We start from the raw sequence: 16,835 nt of genomic DNA, 5'->3' as shown, positions 1-16,835 counted from the left end.
ATCCCAGTGTTCTAGACTAAAGTGGGTGGGGCTGGTAGTTTAATAATTAAAAGATGGCTGTCAGATTGTTGAATATGAGTCGCTTCGCTAGACTCTCCAGGCCTCTGCTGCGTACCACTAGACAATACAGTGGTGCTGCTGCTAGTGTGGATGGAAGCTACACTGGCCCTGACATGAAAACCACTGTTCCAGGCCCAAAATCAAAGGTGAGTGTTTTTAGACTGAAGTGCTAATCCTCTTAGTACTGTCAGAATGAAGTCATGGAAGTGATACACTGTTAGAAATTACTTGGGTATGAAACGCAGCGCCTATGGGCCATTTGGGCTGGGAACATGATTGCCTCAGATATATAAACCACCGACTATCGAACACATGCTATTTTTGAGCTGCTTTTTCTCAAAGACTCAAAGACAGTGGCTCAGAGCATCTAAGCTATACCGTAATACCTCGATTTAATGTGACCCTCCAAATATGCGACACTTTGGAGCTTCAGCAATTTTTTGACCTCTAAAAATAGCGACAGCTGCGTTGACAATTATTTTTTAATGTCGCATTCTAAATAGAGGTAAATGTAGCCACTCCCTAGCCTCGATTGTAGCTCACTGGAAAATCAGTGTTTTTAAGCGGCCTGAAATCGAGGCAAGTAGACTCTCTGTAAAGTTACTTCCAATTAGATGTGCGACAACACCAGAACTTCAATATAATTTTTCAACCTCCAAAAGAAGTGACCTCTACTTTCGTAATTATTAAAAAGTGTCGCTTTAAATCGAGGTCTTACGGTAGTTAAGTCTCTATTCAAGTCCAAACTCATGGCCAACAAAAAGCTTCCTCGGTGGAAAACACTCGACTAACAGCGAACATAGCCACGATTCTTCGAACTCTCTCTCTCTCTCGTATCGACAGAAGGCTCATAACAGCTAACTAGACGTAAAGTATCACTCTTTATAGACAGAATGTATAATCAGACAGCTACCAGATTAGAATAGATTAGCGAAAAAAATTTAAGATTCTTGTGAGCATGACCTATAATGAACGGTAACTGTTTGCTCATTAATTATTCATGAGCTAGATCTAGTGAGCAGCTAGAATGAGCTGGAAATCCAGCTGAAACGCAGTAGTCATTTTATGGCTCGAATAGATACAGTTTGCTGTAGCTTCACTATTGCAGGGCGACTCGAAGAGATATTTCGAAAAAAGGAGTACTGAAAGCTCACAAGAGGATGTTTTCCTTGGCTCTGACCACCATTCTGTGTGGTGTACGTTAGTCTACATAATTATTATTATTTTGTGAGAGTTTCTTGGTCTGGAAAGAAAGAAAAACGCTTCGAGTCGCCTTCTAGAATGGTAAGAAGCATCCTATAAGAGCAAGAATACAGACAGTGTTTTTGGAAGTTTAAATAGATGTACCTTTGTTGTTTTGTGATAATTATGTTGACGCTAGGGGAGACTTCTAGCTACCAAAAGCACCTTAAATCTTATGGTCTTCAATGATTCGTAGGTTCGTATGTCTGGTGTTATGTTTTACGTCTAATTTTTTAACATTATCAGACAACCACATTTTGTTATCATGCATATTTTAGAATTGGGCTTTGGAGGTAGACCTATTGTCTGGTGAAAAATCAGCTTGTTTCGCAAATCTGTTCTCATCTGGTAGCTGTCTGATTATACGTTCTGTCTACACGTCTACAATGCATAACCGTAATCTACAACTAGTTACCGTATAGCGGGTTATTTTTGAGGTTTTCGAGGATTGACCCAGAAAAATGAAAATTGGTTAACTTTCATCCGGTATTGAAACCTCTCTACTAATATAGGGGTGTGGTCATGTGGTCATTTAATCCTCAAAATAAAATCCTCAAAATTTTTTGTTTCTCGAAAATAACCCGCTATCAAGGGCGTATGAAGAGAAGAGGGCATACCACTCACAATGTATACTGTGTATGCATCGTATTATCCACTAGGGAATAGAGTAAAAACAAGGCTAGTCTCTAGAGTATAAAGTGCACGTGCAATACTATAGACATAAACCCCCGCCCATTTGTACGATAGATTGTAGTTGCATGCCCTCTTCTCTTCATACGCCCTTGCCGCTATATATATGATATGTACAGCTCTGGTTAAGCCATTAGATAGTAGATAATGGAGTATTTTAATGCAATATTAATTCTTATTGCCATCAAAATCCTAACGATTATTGCCTTTTTCAAGATTATGTAATCTAGCAACGTTTTATATCCATAATAATTATGTAATAATTATTTATAGTGGCATTAATTAATTTTGGCCTCGATCAGTTTTAAAAACTATCCGAACGCTAATTCATGTTTTAATACTACTTCCCAGGAGCTGTTTGGAGATCTGATGAAAATACAAGTGAGTATATATACATACATGGTCCATAATATTGAGGATCACAATTATTGGCCATTACAGTACAGCTACTAAAAGTTAGTGGGGTTACACAATAAGAAGAGTAGATAATTATTATGAGTCTGCTACTGTACTGTAGCTTCATTGCCATAAACCTCTGGCGCCTCCACCGAGGTATCAGCACCCGTGGTGCTTTCATTGTAACATGAAAGTGAGTTGTGATTTCATTCTTTCAGCAAGCTGGGGGTGTTCAGTACTTTGTGGATTACAACAAGTCTCAAGGAAACTATCTGGTGGATGCTGACGGAAACGTTTTACTGGATCTCTTTGGGCAGGTTGGATCGATTCCTCTTGGTGAGTATGCATGGTTACTAGAATAACTAGAGCACTAAAGTGCAAACCCTCCGTTGGTAACAAGAAACCACAAGAGTGATGTAATAACTGAACTGTCTAGTACAGCAACTCAGGAGCAATAAAACTAAACCATATTGGAGGCATGATGAGTTTTAGTGGTACATATAGATATATGCATGCAGTCTATATAATTATATAGATATAATTATGGAGTCTCAGAGAAGTATGGCTCCTGGAGTAGGACCCAGAGTCAGCTATAGAGACAGCAATTCTAGCTTTCCATTGTAGTGACCATTTTCCTGGTACGGGATCACTTCAGCTGTAAATACGTAGGGTGCCTCGGATAAATGCCACGTGTAGTTAGCTAGCTGCCAACGTGCAAGTTCAAGATTTTTAGCTTTTTCTCGACAACGAAGCTTTAATTAACATCAAAATATGCCAAATTTTATTTTATTTATTTTTGTGGATTGGCCTCTAAAAGCCATTTCGTTGCACAATGTTCGCGGAATGACTGCTTACTGGAAGCCACGCCTTGCATGATAGCAGGTAATTCTAATTAAAGAACAATTTTCGTGGACTTAATTTTCGTGTAGAATTCTAACCCACGAAATCTGCGAAAATTATTCCCCTCGAAAATTTCGCGCTATACGGTAATCACTGTCATGGTTGGTTACATATTAATGTATGCCTCCGCATGCGCACCGGGGCATAATTATATGCACGGTGAAACCACACACATCAAAGCTAGTGTGTAACCACAGTGCATTATTTTCAGGTTGGCCAAAATAATTATAAGTTTGCCATCGAACCACTAATACTACGCTGCCAGTACGCTCATACAATACATACTGTGTACTTGGGCTGATTGCGATTGTCCCTTAATAATATTTTATATTATTTCGCTTCTCAGTTTATAACTTGTACTCCATTCATTTTATCTGTCACATCTGTTACATCTGTCACATGCATGCACTGACAACCCCCTTCCCATACATGCAGGTTACAACCACCCAGCTATCAAGGAGAGGATCACCTCTCAAGGTATCGACACCCTGGTCAACCGCCCGGCTCTTGGTTGCTTCCCTCCAACAGACTATGCGCAGACACTGCAGGATGCACTGCTATCAGTGAGTTTTCCGCCACCTTTGATAAAACTCCAAATGTTCGTTTTGGCTACATGTAATATTCGCAATATTTGCTCCATGTCTATGGTGTATTGGGTTTGTACCCGAGGGAACGCCTCAATGAATAAATACGACTCGGGATAAAACTGCATAACTGCAAATGAAAGCACCTATACATACCGAAACATTATTACTGATCTAAATGTAAGTGTAAGGTTGATCTCTCTCTATAGCTACTATAGCTTTTTGCTGTTAATGTTGATCAATTGACTGGAACACTAACTGTACCAGTACCGTACATTAATAGTTTGCTCGTCAAGTTACATTGTAGATGTAGCTTATAACATTCAGCCATCTCTAAAAGAAATTGTACCCTCACAAAACAATCGGCACTGCAGACTTTTTAACTGTTGTGCATCTCAATGAAGGCTGCACCTGTCCTACAGCTTCACTAAATTTTGAGCGCGAAATTATACATACAACGACCATGTGTATACACACATGCATACAATGTGCCAGGTTGCTCCCAAAGGAATGTCTGAGGTGATGACTCTGATGTGTGGCTCCTGTGCCAATGAGAATGCTTTTAAAGCTTCATTCATCAGTTTCATGGTGAGCTTTATTCTTTTGTGAACATGGTTTTGGCCGTTGGATAGGTGTTCTGTGTGTGCACAATTAAATTGTTCATTTGGGACCTGGGTGCCTGGCCTTAGTTGGCCTTTCTTTTCAGTTACAGGGTGCCGTCTAATCAAAAACAAACACTCCCAGGTTTAATGTGTGCAGGAGGACGATGCAATAATGCTCGAGATTACGTAATGCAAAAGTATAGTGTAGCGGGTGTTACTCAACCAAGAGCATTGTTGCATCATCTGTTGCATTGAAGAACTTTAAATACAAATAAATTGCAGAAGCTTTGGGTTGGTAAGGTGCGAGGCAACTAATACTGCATCGTATCTCAGAAACCTTTGTATTATTATGTATGTATGTCACGCTTCAGGAATGCGGAATTGGGAATTGGGTGTGGCTACATTCGGTTAATCTTTATTACCTCTAAACTAATGTACTATTGACATAATTATGCAGAGAAGAAAAGCTACGTACTAGCTGGAAGAGCTAGCTTAGGCTGTAGAGCGTTATATAAGAGTCTCACATGAACAAAGCCAACAACGACCCTACTATTCTTGGAAAGAGACAGCAGAGTTCTTGAGAGACTGATTCTAACCAATAATGTATATGCATTTGCTATTTCATACAAATCTCATTCTCTATACATACTCTCTAGCAAGTCTACTCTCCTTCTCCTAAAGTTGTACTTAAATACAGCTCTGCGCGAGGCTAATCATGCGTGTGCGTATACCTAGTAATATTTTATGTACTGTAGTAGCTTATTAAAATTAATGTGTGGTCTAGCTGCTATAATACGGGGAAACCTCACACACAGAATTGATCTGGTTCTAACTATTTATGTTGCTCCAAGAATGTTGCTAAAGGAACAAAAAAAGGGTTGCAACAGCACTAGTGCAGTCAACTCAACTTACTATAGCTCCTTGACCGGCTAACAGTAGCCACAGTTAGGCTGACTAACGCTAGCTATAAATGCGTCCTACTACAAATGTATTACAGAACGCTACGCTTCTTGTCATTCTTTGTTTCCTTTAATTTTGTCAATCTTTGATCTGATTGGTTAGGTCGGAATTAGCTGGCCAAAATAACAGATAAGTGGTTGATAAAGATAAGTATAATCATGTTTGTGTGTGGGTGTGCTTGGAAGGTGGTGTGTGCGTGTTAACAATATTCACGCTTCTTTCTTTTAGGATCGTCAAAGAGGTGGTCCTGTTAACCCTAGTGCTGAGGAGTATGCCTCGGCTCTCTATAATAAGGTTCTTCATACCTCTCATACTTGTACATGTATTGTGATGGTCGATCAAATTGCATAAGTTCATAAATCCGTTCACCCGCAAAAATCCTCCTGACGGCGAACGGTCTCCCTCAAAGCTCCCTCAGTACTCTTTCAGGGTTTAAAAGGGGGAAAAGGTAGTAGTGTAGCCCCCTTGAATCCTTGAAGTTAACCCTTGTCCAGAGCTAAACTTACATGTACCAACAGTGTTTTTAAGCACTTACTTGTAATGTCTTTTTGTCTCTGAATCTGTACTGTTTATGCATACCGTATATCTTCTAATTTATCGGACGCTTCTAATTACCCCAGACACTCTTTTCGGAAATTTTCATTGTTCTAATACAACGGACACTCTAGTGCTTTAATATTGCATTTGTCCGACAATACTTTGAAAAGTTGAGTTACATTCACCATTCACAGACGTAGACGGCAAGTAAGACAAGACTTAGAGTGCTGCAGTTAGATAGCTTTGAGTAGCTAGTTTTAGATAGCTAACTAACTTAGCTAGCTCGCATGCAGCTGCTTGCTTGTTCTAATTATTCTGGACACTTCGCATGCTGTATAAAAATCTGTTCCAATTATACCTGGACAATTTCCAAAATAATTGTTTTTTGCTGTTTGATAAATTAGAAGATATACGGTACATACATTTTGTACATGTATGTATGTTGGACATTTTACTTGTAAAATCCTCTGCACTGCTAGGCTGTACACAAGTTACATGACTATACATGTAGGAGTTAAAAAGCTGGTTGTTAGTCCATTGAGTATCATAGCTAGCAGTCACCCCAATTGTAGGGCCCAGGGTGCCCCAAGCTGAGTGTGCTGTCTTTCAAGGGAGCTTTTCATGGCAGATTGCTGGGTAAGAATGCACATACATGTAGTGTAATGTGAATTGGAGGTGACTATAACACAGTGTGGCTAAAACGTAAAAGCAAGTTGGGGTATCAAAAAGCACTTTGTTTGCTTTTGACTGTACTGCTAACATGTCGTCAATAGCCCCCCCCCCCACACACACACATCAGCCACTCTGTCCTGTACTCATAGCAAGGTGATCCACAAGTTGGACATCCCCGCTCTGGACTGGCCCTGTGCCCCATTCCCCCAACTCAAGTACCCCTTGGACCAGTTTGTGCGGGAGAACCAGCAGGAAGAGAAGAAGTGCTTGGAAGAGGTACTATACAAACATTGTCATATCTCGCAATTTGTAGGAGTTTCAGCTTTGTATGTACCACATCTGTACATGACATGCATGTTTTCACAATACTAGTAAAAATTAAGGTTCCTTTGACCCAATTTATCTTGAAGACTTTGAAAGATTCGGCCATTCAATGCAATAATTATTATTATTATCACTTACTGTAGCATTTGTATTTCAAGACTACAAGTATAAGTGTTTTCTATATAATTATTATGTATGTACTGTACATGTATGTACATGTAGTTCAATGCTTTCTTCTGTAGGTAGAGGATAATTTCTCGACTTCCCAGAAGAATGGTGTTCCAATAGCCACTGCCATCATCGAGCCCATCCAGGCTGAAGGTGGTACGTATCTGATAACGGTATATTTGCTAGCAATTCAATCAGTTGCTACATTTATACAAAGTCATGTACGGTACGTGTTTCTCCTAGCTACCATTAGAAATCGCCGGGACTAACTGCAAGCACACTTGTATAATTTTTGTGTGTATAAAAGAGTATTCATTTTAAGCATTAAAGAAATTTACAGAGAGCGTGCATGCAGCCCTACCTTTTTGTATTAAACACACATTTTCCAGGTAAAATTTTATGGCTTATTGCAATCCGCAAAATGTGTCCTTCGAAAATGTCCCGTTATAATTATGTTACATGTACAAGTCACGTAGTTATACCGGATGGATCTTACAAACATACACACATGCAGGTGATAAGCATGCAAGTCCAGAGTTCTTCGAAGGGCTGCAAACAATCTGCAAGAAAGTGAGTGAATAGTTTCTGCATTGAACGAGTTCGTATTCTTGTTTCGTTTCTCCTCTCACGCACGCACGTAGTACGGAGCCAGTTTCATGGTGGATGAGGTACAGACTGGCTGTGGGGGCACTGGATACATGTGGTATGTAGAGTGGCTCTAATACTACTGTAGTACAGCTTAGTCAGAGATAAAATTTAATAATGGGGCGGAAGTGGGTGTGGGGGCGAGGCTATAGACTCATTTTTTATGTACGCAAAGCTTTCCTTTTTTATGCTAGCCATTTATTGTGACCATTATATGTAGCTAACCCTTGCGTTCTTTTGTCCTAGGGCACACGAGGCCTGGGATCTGCCAGAGCCTGCTGACTTCGTCACTTTTGCCAAGAAAATGCAGATCGGAGGGTTCTACTACACCAGTGAGCGAAGAACTAACGAGGTGACTTCCTGGCAGATCACTATAATTATGTGTTTTATATGAGACCTATAGATTATAATTAACCGGAGGCGTGTAGGCCCGCCGGTTATACATGGAGTAGTCTGTTGATTTGTCCGTCCGTTTGTGTATTCTGAGTGTGCATGCATGCTCACCCAGAATACAGTGTGCATGCTCACCATGGATGCCACATTACATGTAGCATCGATAGTCTAGTAACTTGCACGTTGGCTGAAGGGCTAACTTCAAGTGGCTTTGAATCAAAACACGTAATGCTTACATGAACAATATAAAACCCATGTGTGTATTTATGGGACTAATGCCGCTCTCAAAGCCTTCCCCATAGCATTCACACCTGACAGTAAAGATTTCTGTGTTTAGTTTTTAGTTGCTGCTAGCCAGCTTCCATGCTCATTGTACTAATGCAACACTCCTCTGGTTGTGAGGCATTAATTGTCCATAGAGCGATATTATTCATGTCAATAGCCAGCCGAGGGTTTAGCAGTTCAGTGCTGTATTGTAGTTACATTACACTGCTAATTAGACACAAAACTATTTACATTGTATGAGCTGTTTTCATGCATATAACGCAATGCTACTGTATATTGATTGCACTCATGAGAAAGATTAATATTCGCCGTAACATTTTTTCAATTCGATTAATATTCGCCGTAACATTTTTTCAATCCCCAACTAAGGCCTTCCGCATCTTCAACACATATGTTGGTGACCACATGAGGACCGTGGTACTGGGTGCTATAGTGAACGAGATGACCAAGAGACAATTGCTGGGTCAAGTCAAGGAAACTGGTGAAGTGCTGCTCACTGGACTGCAAAAGTTAGAGGTTAGTTCTCTGAGTGTGTATGTGTATGCATGCGTGTCACTGGGCAACTATACATGTACGTACACACACACACTCACCACTGGGTGTGTGTGTGCATACTTGCCTAGCCTTAATTGTGTACTTGCATACAGATACAGATATTATAGCAGTGAAACTTTTGCTAAGCATTGTAAGAGTTGGTGCACATGATGTGCTACAAAAATGTTGGTGTTTTCCAACCAATCAGATTGCCAGACTGCATTGGGATTTACCACTCATCAATGCACTCCTGTTTCTTATAAAGGGTGGTGGGTGGTGCTTTAGGTTGAATCAATTTGCATCCTGGGTAATATCAATATCATCAGGAGCACATTACAGAAGGAGCGTCTTACCTCGGGAATCGCATCTCGTGGAAGTTTGCAAAGCATGACCTTATATGCAAAACCACTAAGTGGGTCTGCGGGCGAGTGCTAATTGAGCTGACGGTGCACTTTTACCAGCATAGGTCAATAAAAGTGAAAAGTTACAGCTAGCTAGCTAGCTAGCTATAGACCTGGAAGTAAACTCTCTCTTCTAAGAACCCCAGTAAGACTCCCTACTGCAAAAACAAAACGCCTAGTATGTGTTAGTCTAAGTCTAGCAAACTTTCTCTGTACAAAGTGACTGGATATGCTCCTATTTACAGAACTTTCTGTACCTCACCAATGACAGTCTCTTCCATGATGTATACCAACATTTATCAAAGATCTAGCTATTCATTTTAGCTCTTTCTGGCTCAACCTAGCTCTCCTGCTGCTGCACTACATACAAAATCCGTTTATAATGATATTCACAGGCTGACCGCGGTCTGTAATTACAGAATGGCTCAGCCCACGAAGTGGGCGCCAGCTACATGTATTCTGGATTATATGAGGAATGTGAAGTCGAGCATATCTATGTGGTATTGGCCTCCAATTCCGCTCAATCAGCCTTTTTTGTAGATTACACATTCGTTTAAATAGATATAGTTGCGCTAAATAGAAAGTGCGTCCTGCCCACGTTGTCCACGTGGTACTCACACTATAAAAGTCGCGCATCCCTCATAATCATCGGCCTTTTGAAAGCCTCGGCAATTAATGCTTATATAATCATAGGGTGGCGTTGGGTGGGTGATTGATATGCTCGACTTCACATTCCTCATATAATCCAGAATAGCTGGCGCCCACTTCGTGGGCTGAGCCATTCTGTAATTATACTTCAGAATGCTCCGTCTCACATATCAATGTGGTTCTTTGTAGCTCATACCCTATTCTGTAGAGAGCACCGCAGTGCCAAAACTTACATCTCTGGAAGGTTTGTAATAGAACTTCTGGAAAATACCCTCTGAGCTCCAGTCTGCAGCTTGTAGAATCTCTGCTACAGGGATACCCGCAGATACTGCCGCTGTGGCAGATGCTGCTCTTGTCGAATGCCCTTTAAATATAGAGATATTCACCCCTGATTTTTGCAGGGCCATCTTGAGCCATCGAGCGACTGAAGATGGAGCAATCGGCTTATGTGGTTTTACTACGGCTAAAAGGAGTTTTTGCTCGCCGTCGGACGTCCTGACCCCACTTGTAGCTTTTTCGTATGCTTTAAGGGTTGTTACCGGACATACAATGGATTTCTGGTCGAATTTAGGGAAGAAGAACTCTGTTCTTACTTTTCCTGGTTTGTCTTGCTTCGCAAGGCCACTTGATTGAAAACACACTCCCTCTGGGAGATAGCGACGAAAACGAAGGTCCAGTTGCGCCAGGTCACTAGAGAGCATTGGTCTAGTGAGGCATAGTAGCATGGTAAGCTTGTGAGATAGGTCCGCTATGGACAAAGAATCATTGGGACCCAGATTCTCCATCCATCTCAACACCTGGGCTACATCCCATGTGGTTTCATAGCGAGGTTTTGGGGGACGTGAGTTAAACGCTCCTTTCAGGATACGACTAATCAAAGGGTGTTGGCCGACGCTGCACCCCTCTATTTCTGTATGGACTGAAGAGATTGCCGAGCGATATGCATTGAGGGATCGGTACTCGTATCCTTTCTGGAAAAGATCTGCTAGGAAGTTTGCCACTTCGCTTATAGGTCCTGAAATGGGATCAGTAGACCTTTGGTTACACCAGCAAACCCACTTGTTGAAGAGTGAGTCGTAAGACTTGGCTGACTTTTGTCTCCAAGATGCCAGCAGCAGCTCTGTGCCCTCTTTAGAAATTTGTTGGTCAGAAAATCGTTTCCTGAGATAGACCACACGGCTAGTTGAGGTTCTACCTCTGGTATCGTTTGTGGGGATGTTGGTTGGATTAGGTCCTGGCTCCGACTGATTAGATATGGGAAGTCTATCAGGTGGGATAGAAGTACTGGGTACCATGGTTGTGCTTTCCAGACAGGGGTCACAATTATCAGCGACACATTTTCTTGTATCGCTTTGCTCAGTGCCTTCCCTATCAGTGGCCATGGAGGGTTGGCATATAAGCGGCCCTGAATGGTGCTCCAATTCTGAAGAAATGCATCGCAGGCTATTGCCTCTGGGTCCGGTTTCCAACTGAAGAAGTTCTGCAACTGTGTTGTCAGTCTCGATGCAAATAGATCGATGGACAGTGGACCGTTTGTGCTTGGATAGTTTGGAAGACTCTCTGGTCTAGCATCCAGTCGGACCTGTCTTTCATCACTCTGGATTCCTCGTCCGCTATTGTGTTTAGCACACCCGCTAGATGCTCCGCTTGGAGGTGAATGTCCCTCTGGAGACACCACAGCCATAGTTCTTTGACTATCCTGTTCATATTGGGGGACACTGTCCCCCCCAGATTGTTGATGTAGGCGACTGATGTCATGTTGTCTATCTTCAGTGGGATCGTGATTCCCTGCCTGTCCCTGGCAAAGGACTTGACCGCTAGGAACACTGCCCACGCCTCTAGGCAGTTGATGTGCCATGACTGTTCTTTCCTTGACCATGGCCCCCCCGTTCTCTGTCCCGAACAGACTGCCCCCCACCCTTTCTTTGACGCGTCTGACTCTATGGTCAGTGAGGGGCAATGGGTCATCATTGACTTGCCATTCCACTCCTGGAGGTGGTGTTCCCACCATATCAGTTCTAACTGAATCTCCTCCGAGATTGTGAGGGTGGCATTGTAGTCCTGGTGAGAGTCTTCTAGACTCGCATTGAGGGCTCTTTGGAGTCCCCTGTAAAATAGTTGGGCCAGGGGAATTGCCTTGGTGGCTGCTGTCAGTTTCCCTAGGAACTGAGATAGTTTTCTTGCAGTAGTATGCTGAAGACTCGACAGACCTCTGGCCTCTGATCGGATCTTCTTGAGCTTCGCTAGGGGTAGACTTAGTTGGAGCTCCGTTGAGTCCACCATGAAGCCCAGAAACTCCATCTTCTGTGTGGGTTCTAGGACACACTTTTTGTGGCTTACTATGAACCCCAGATTTTCCAACAGGAAAATCAGTGCTCTTCCCTGGTCCAGAGTTGTCTCCGGAGACTCTGCCATTATCAGGATGTCGTCTATGTAACATACTAGTCTCACCCCCAATTGGCGCAGTAGTGCCACAAAGGGTTTTGTCACCTTGGTAAATGCCCAAGGAGCACAGGACAGACCAAAGGGGAGGCATTGAAATTGATAAGTCGTCCCCTGAAATTGAAATTTCAGGTATTGTCTGTGATCCTTGTGGATCGGGACTGCAAAATAGGCGTCCTTGAGGTCGACTTTTACCATCCAATCCCCTCTGCAAATTGTGTCCTTCACCACATGAATACCTTCCATTTTGAAGTGTTCTGTGTGTACAAATTCGTTTAGACGTTTTAGGTTGATTACTGGCCTCTGGCCACCGTCTTTTTTGGGGACCAGGAACATGCTGGAAATGAAACCCCCTCTGGGGGTTGATGTTTGAATTGCCTGTTTTTCTATCATTGACTGTATCTCTGCAGCCATCACGGCTTGGTCTGCCATGGTTTGCGCCGACGTTGTCGGGGGTTGTGTTTGATAGGGTTGTCCCACGAAGGGGATTTTGAAACCCGTTACTGCTCCCAGAACCCAGCTGTCCTGGGTAATTGCCCGCCAATTCTTTGTGGCATGTCTTAGCTTCCCTGCTGGAGGGTGTTTGCATGCGGCAAGTTCTATTGCCATGTCTGAGACCCCCATGTTCAACATTTGGGATAACAAATTCTTTTGTAAAACCTGATTTTTTATACGTGCATTGATACATATTGTCTTTACTGAGTCTCTGACTAGGTTGGGGTCTTTGGGAGTTGGGAGTTCCGGAACTGGTTCTCCTTCTGGTAAGGTTGGTATCTTCTGCCTCCTCTGGAGCTTTGAAACCTTCTGTTCTGGCCGCCCCCACGTTGGTAGCTCCCGTGGGGACGGCTCCCTCGAAAAAAATTGGCTGCTGCTGCCGCCAGAGTTTGTGGAGGATTTTCTGAGGCATCTTACTGCCTCCACATGGTTCTTGAGCTTCTGCTCAAACCCTTCTCCAAATAGCATTGGAGCTGCCTCTGTAAGTATCTCATCGTCCTCAGCCAGAGAGCTGGCATCTTTGTTGAGGTCTTTCACTACCAGTTTTCTCCTTTCCTTAGACAGGTTCGCTAAGGCATTTCCTAGCAGCCCGAGAGCTGTTTTCACAGCATTAGCTGACACCTCAGGTGTCAAATTCCCGGTATTAACGCTCTCGAGGAGGTTTGAGAGTGGGGCTACTGCATCGAGGAATAGGGTCTGTGCCTTTGCCAGCATATTGTCTCTGTCCTTAGTTTCCTTGGAGATGTTTCCCTTCAGGACTCTGTCCAGCTTAGGGCACTTCGTATGGTCCACTCTGGGAGCAGGGAAGGGTTTCCTGAGGCTCTGCCTCTCCTGGTTGGAAATTGCTTTTCCAAATGCAGTCTTTAGAAGTGCAGCAGTGTTCTCTGACACCTCCATTAGAGCTGCAGGTGGTTCTGGCTCGTCCCAGTATCCGTTGTAACGGTAGGACTCATCCTGGTAATTCATCTCTGATGAATCATTTGGGCGATCTGCCCATGAAGTTCCACTCACGATGGGGAGGGCTGGTGGAGAAGACTGTGATTCCTCGGTAGAGGGTCCAGTGTTATCCAGGCGAGTGAGCCTCTGGCTCAGGCCCGTCACCATCTCAAGGACTCTGCTCCATTGGATGATCGAGTATGGCGTCGATCTGTTGCTGGTCTATGCCGACGGAACGGAGGAGCTCTGCTGCCTCTTCTCTTGTTGGGATACTTGAAGGATCCATTGACTTTTGAGTGAAACTTGAAACTTGAACAGCTGATCGAGCTTGAAAAAAGGCCGATGATTATGAGGGATGCGCGACTTTTATAGTATGAGTACCACGTGGACAACGTGGGCAGGACGCACTTTCTATTTAGCGCAACTATATCTATTTAAACGAATGTGTAATCTACAAAAAAAGCTGATTGAGCGGAATTGGAGGCCAATACCACATTGATATGTGAGACGGAGCATTCTGAAGTATAATTTATGTACACAGTACTTACACACACTCTTATAAGGCAATGCGGCGTTTACGAAAGCACACGAGATGCGATTTCCGAACCCATGCATAGTTAGACACTCCTTCTGTAATGTGCTCCTGATATCATCCAGGTATATTGATGTCACGCAGGCATGTACTGTACTTACAACAGTAATACAATCCTTTAATCTCCGACCACAATGAACAATAAGTGATTCCGCGTAAATACAATGTACAGTATCGTGCTGAAGAACTGCCACTTGTATTTATTTGTCCTATTAAAGTGAATAGCCAAGAATAATGAGGATCGTTACATAGGATTATGAACATCGAAATTGTGTTTTTTGTACTCAGTATGTCGATAGTTTACAATAATGATCACTTTGTAATAATTATGACAATTCATCACATGCATTTTTCCCTAGACAACAATTTAATAATGGTCTATCGTGTCAAGAGTACTCTCGATCGTATCTAATTGTAGGGTATGCATCCGTCGCTGGTGCACAGTGCTAGGGGAGCAGGTACCTTTTGTGCCATTGATTGTCATGATTCTGCTACCAGGGACAAACTTGTAGGACAGCTCAAGAATAAAGGTTTGTTAGTAACTGATCACATGACTGTGCTTTAAATCCACACTTCAGCAGAGATTGTATAGATCATGTGAGCTTATGTGCTCAGTTGATTCGAGCGAACATGCATTAATTAAAAGTGTTTTATATGCATGCAGTGATGATTGTCTATAGGTATACACCTAGACAATCCAGGCACGCGATTAAGCACACATGGTCATTAATAATATTAACATAGGCTGCCGACTGATAAATTGACTGTGTGTCCGGATATAGATCACGCGCCTGCTAATAACAGGGAAGCCGAGTGCATTACGTAACCTCGAGTGTACCAACACTCCTCTAGCCTCGTGTACAGGCTGCCATGTACAGCTTGACCTGTTTAACTGATCGAGAAGTGCCTAAACGCTTTTAACGTTGATGTACTTGTAGCTCAGTGGGCTACAAAGCATAAGGGTCCTGGAATTCTCTCTTCCCGATTTAATTTCTAGACACCTTTATTTTTTTCACTTAATTATATTAATCCCCCTCCCCCTAAACACACAGGATTCCAGGTGGGAGGTTCAGGTGAACTGGCCATCAGATTCAGACCTGCTCTTGTCTTTGAGCCAAGGCATGCAAACATGTTCCTGGAGGCTTTTGACGATGTCCTCAAAAGTCAATAATTGTTTTTCAAACAAAACTTTAAAAAATTATTTTGTTGAAGCCTTTAACTGTTTATTATAAGTACGTGTGGAGACGTTTTACTTGAGAGTTGTAGACATGTATGATGCAGAGTTATTTCACTAATTGCATTCCTGCATGCTTAATAAAGAGTCGCCGTCCACATTGTTCTGCAACAAGCTCGCCCATAAATAATAAATCTACTGGTAGGAGGTTCTGAGATAATTATATAGAATTTTGTAAATTTATAGTACCGTATTCACCCGAATTACCGGGACACAAAAAAATAGTTACGGCTTGCAGTGTCCCTTGGAATAGAGCAAGAAAAATTACGTTAAAGTCAAAGTGTCCCTTGTATTAGGGTGTCCCGTAGTAATTAGAACGAATATTTCCCCATTTAAGGTACGTACACGGCCTCGATTCCAGGCCGAGGCTAGCTCTGCAGCTAAAATGTCTTTCGTGCAGTTTAGAAGCTGTGTACGCGGGTTCCATGTCTACAAAGGTGTCTTCAACCGTCAGTGACATATATTACGGTGCCAGAGATCGAGTAGAATCCAGACAGTTTCTAAGAGTTTTGAGTCTCTATCGAGCTAGCCTCGAGACCATGCCGATTAAATCGGCCTGGTCTCTAGGCTACTATCGAGCTAACATGCTCTTTTTCATTCTAATTAGATCGGGACGTCTAAAAATATTTACATTTTTTGTTGTTCCTTAATATAGAATGAAAAAATTACGTAAGTCGAAGTGTCCCTTAGAATAGAGTGTCCCGGTAATTCAGGTGAATCATGGATATAAGAAGGGAGAGGGACGGGAAACGCTACGTAAATAGCATTGACGATCTGCGTTTCGGTCAATTTATTTCCAATAACTCCTTTTTAGGCGCCTTCCCTTTAGACTAGCTGTGCATGGGAAACTAAACGACCAAATTAATGTTTATACTACATAATATGACTCGTACTGACCTGTATTTCTATAAAACTTGCCTATTATTCTCATAATAATATTGTTATAAAAATAAGTGCATGCCTATAAAATTATTATGCCAGCATAATTCTCACCAAAAAATGTTCAAGTATTAGTTATTGCCCAGCCTGCGGCCCTCGGGCATTATGTTGCTCCAGTGCAATATATGGCATGTTGCACAAGCTAGGGCGCCTGCA

General features: G+C 42.5%; 3 protein-coding genes across 4 annotated transcripts in view; 1 reads left to right on the top strand and 2 right to left on the bottom strand.

Moving 5' to 3' along the window:
* LOC135337946 (adhesion G protein-coupled receptor E5-like) overlaps positions 1-16,835 on the bottom strand; it is a 58,867-nt gene that overhangs the window by 7,923 nt on the left and 34,109 nt on the right. The window lies entirely within an intron of this gene.
* LOC135338016 (4-aminobutyrate aminotransferase, mitochondrial-like) lies at positions 15-15,801 on the top strand. Of its 2 annotated transcripts, XM_064534028.1 has the most exons (15): positions 15-206; positions 2,344-2,373; positions 2,607-2,724; positions 3,724-3,851; positions 4,368-4,460; positions 5,663-5,728; positions 6,544-6,607; positions 6,771-6,919; positions 7,210-7,291; positions 7,650-7,705; positions 7,777-7,838; positions 8,027-8,132; positions 8,828-8,974; positions 14,925-15,036; positions 15,559-15,801. In XM_064534028.1, the coding sequence occupies exons 1-15, from the start codon at positions 54-56 to the stop codon at positions 15,675-15,677; spliced, it is 1,485 nt and encodes a 494-aa protein (XP_064390098.1). In that variant the 5' UTR covers positions 15-53; the 3' UTR covers positions 15,678-15,801. The 2 variants fall into 2 exon arrangements, with proteins under 2 accessions (XP_064390098.1, XP_064390106.1); XM_064534036.1 differs by lacking the exon at positions 15,559-15,801 and having other exon boundaries at positions 14,866-14,989.
* On the bottom strand, positions 12,708-14,929 carry LOC135342623 (uncharacterized). Its single transcript, XM_064539415.1, has 2 exons — positions 12,862-14,929; positions 12,708-12,740 (listed from the first exon to the last, which is right to left on the bottom strand). Exons 1-2 carry the CDS (start codon positions 14,080-14,082, stop codon positions 12,708-12,710), a joined length of 1,254 nt encoding a protein of 417 aa, XP_064395485.1. The 5' UTR covers positions 14,083-14,929.

Source organism: Halichondria panicea, chromosome 1, assembly GCF_963675165.1.
Source record: "Halichondria panicea chromosome 1, odHalPani1.1, whole genome shotgun sequence".
In the NCBI taxonomy this organism is placed as follows: domain Eukaryota; kingdom Metazoa; phylum Porifera; class Demospongiae; order Suberitida; family Halichondriidae; genus Halichondria; species Halichondria panicea.
Note: the sequence above shows the minus strand (reverse complement) of the source record. Positions and strands in the feature narration are given on the sequence as shown.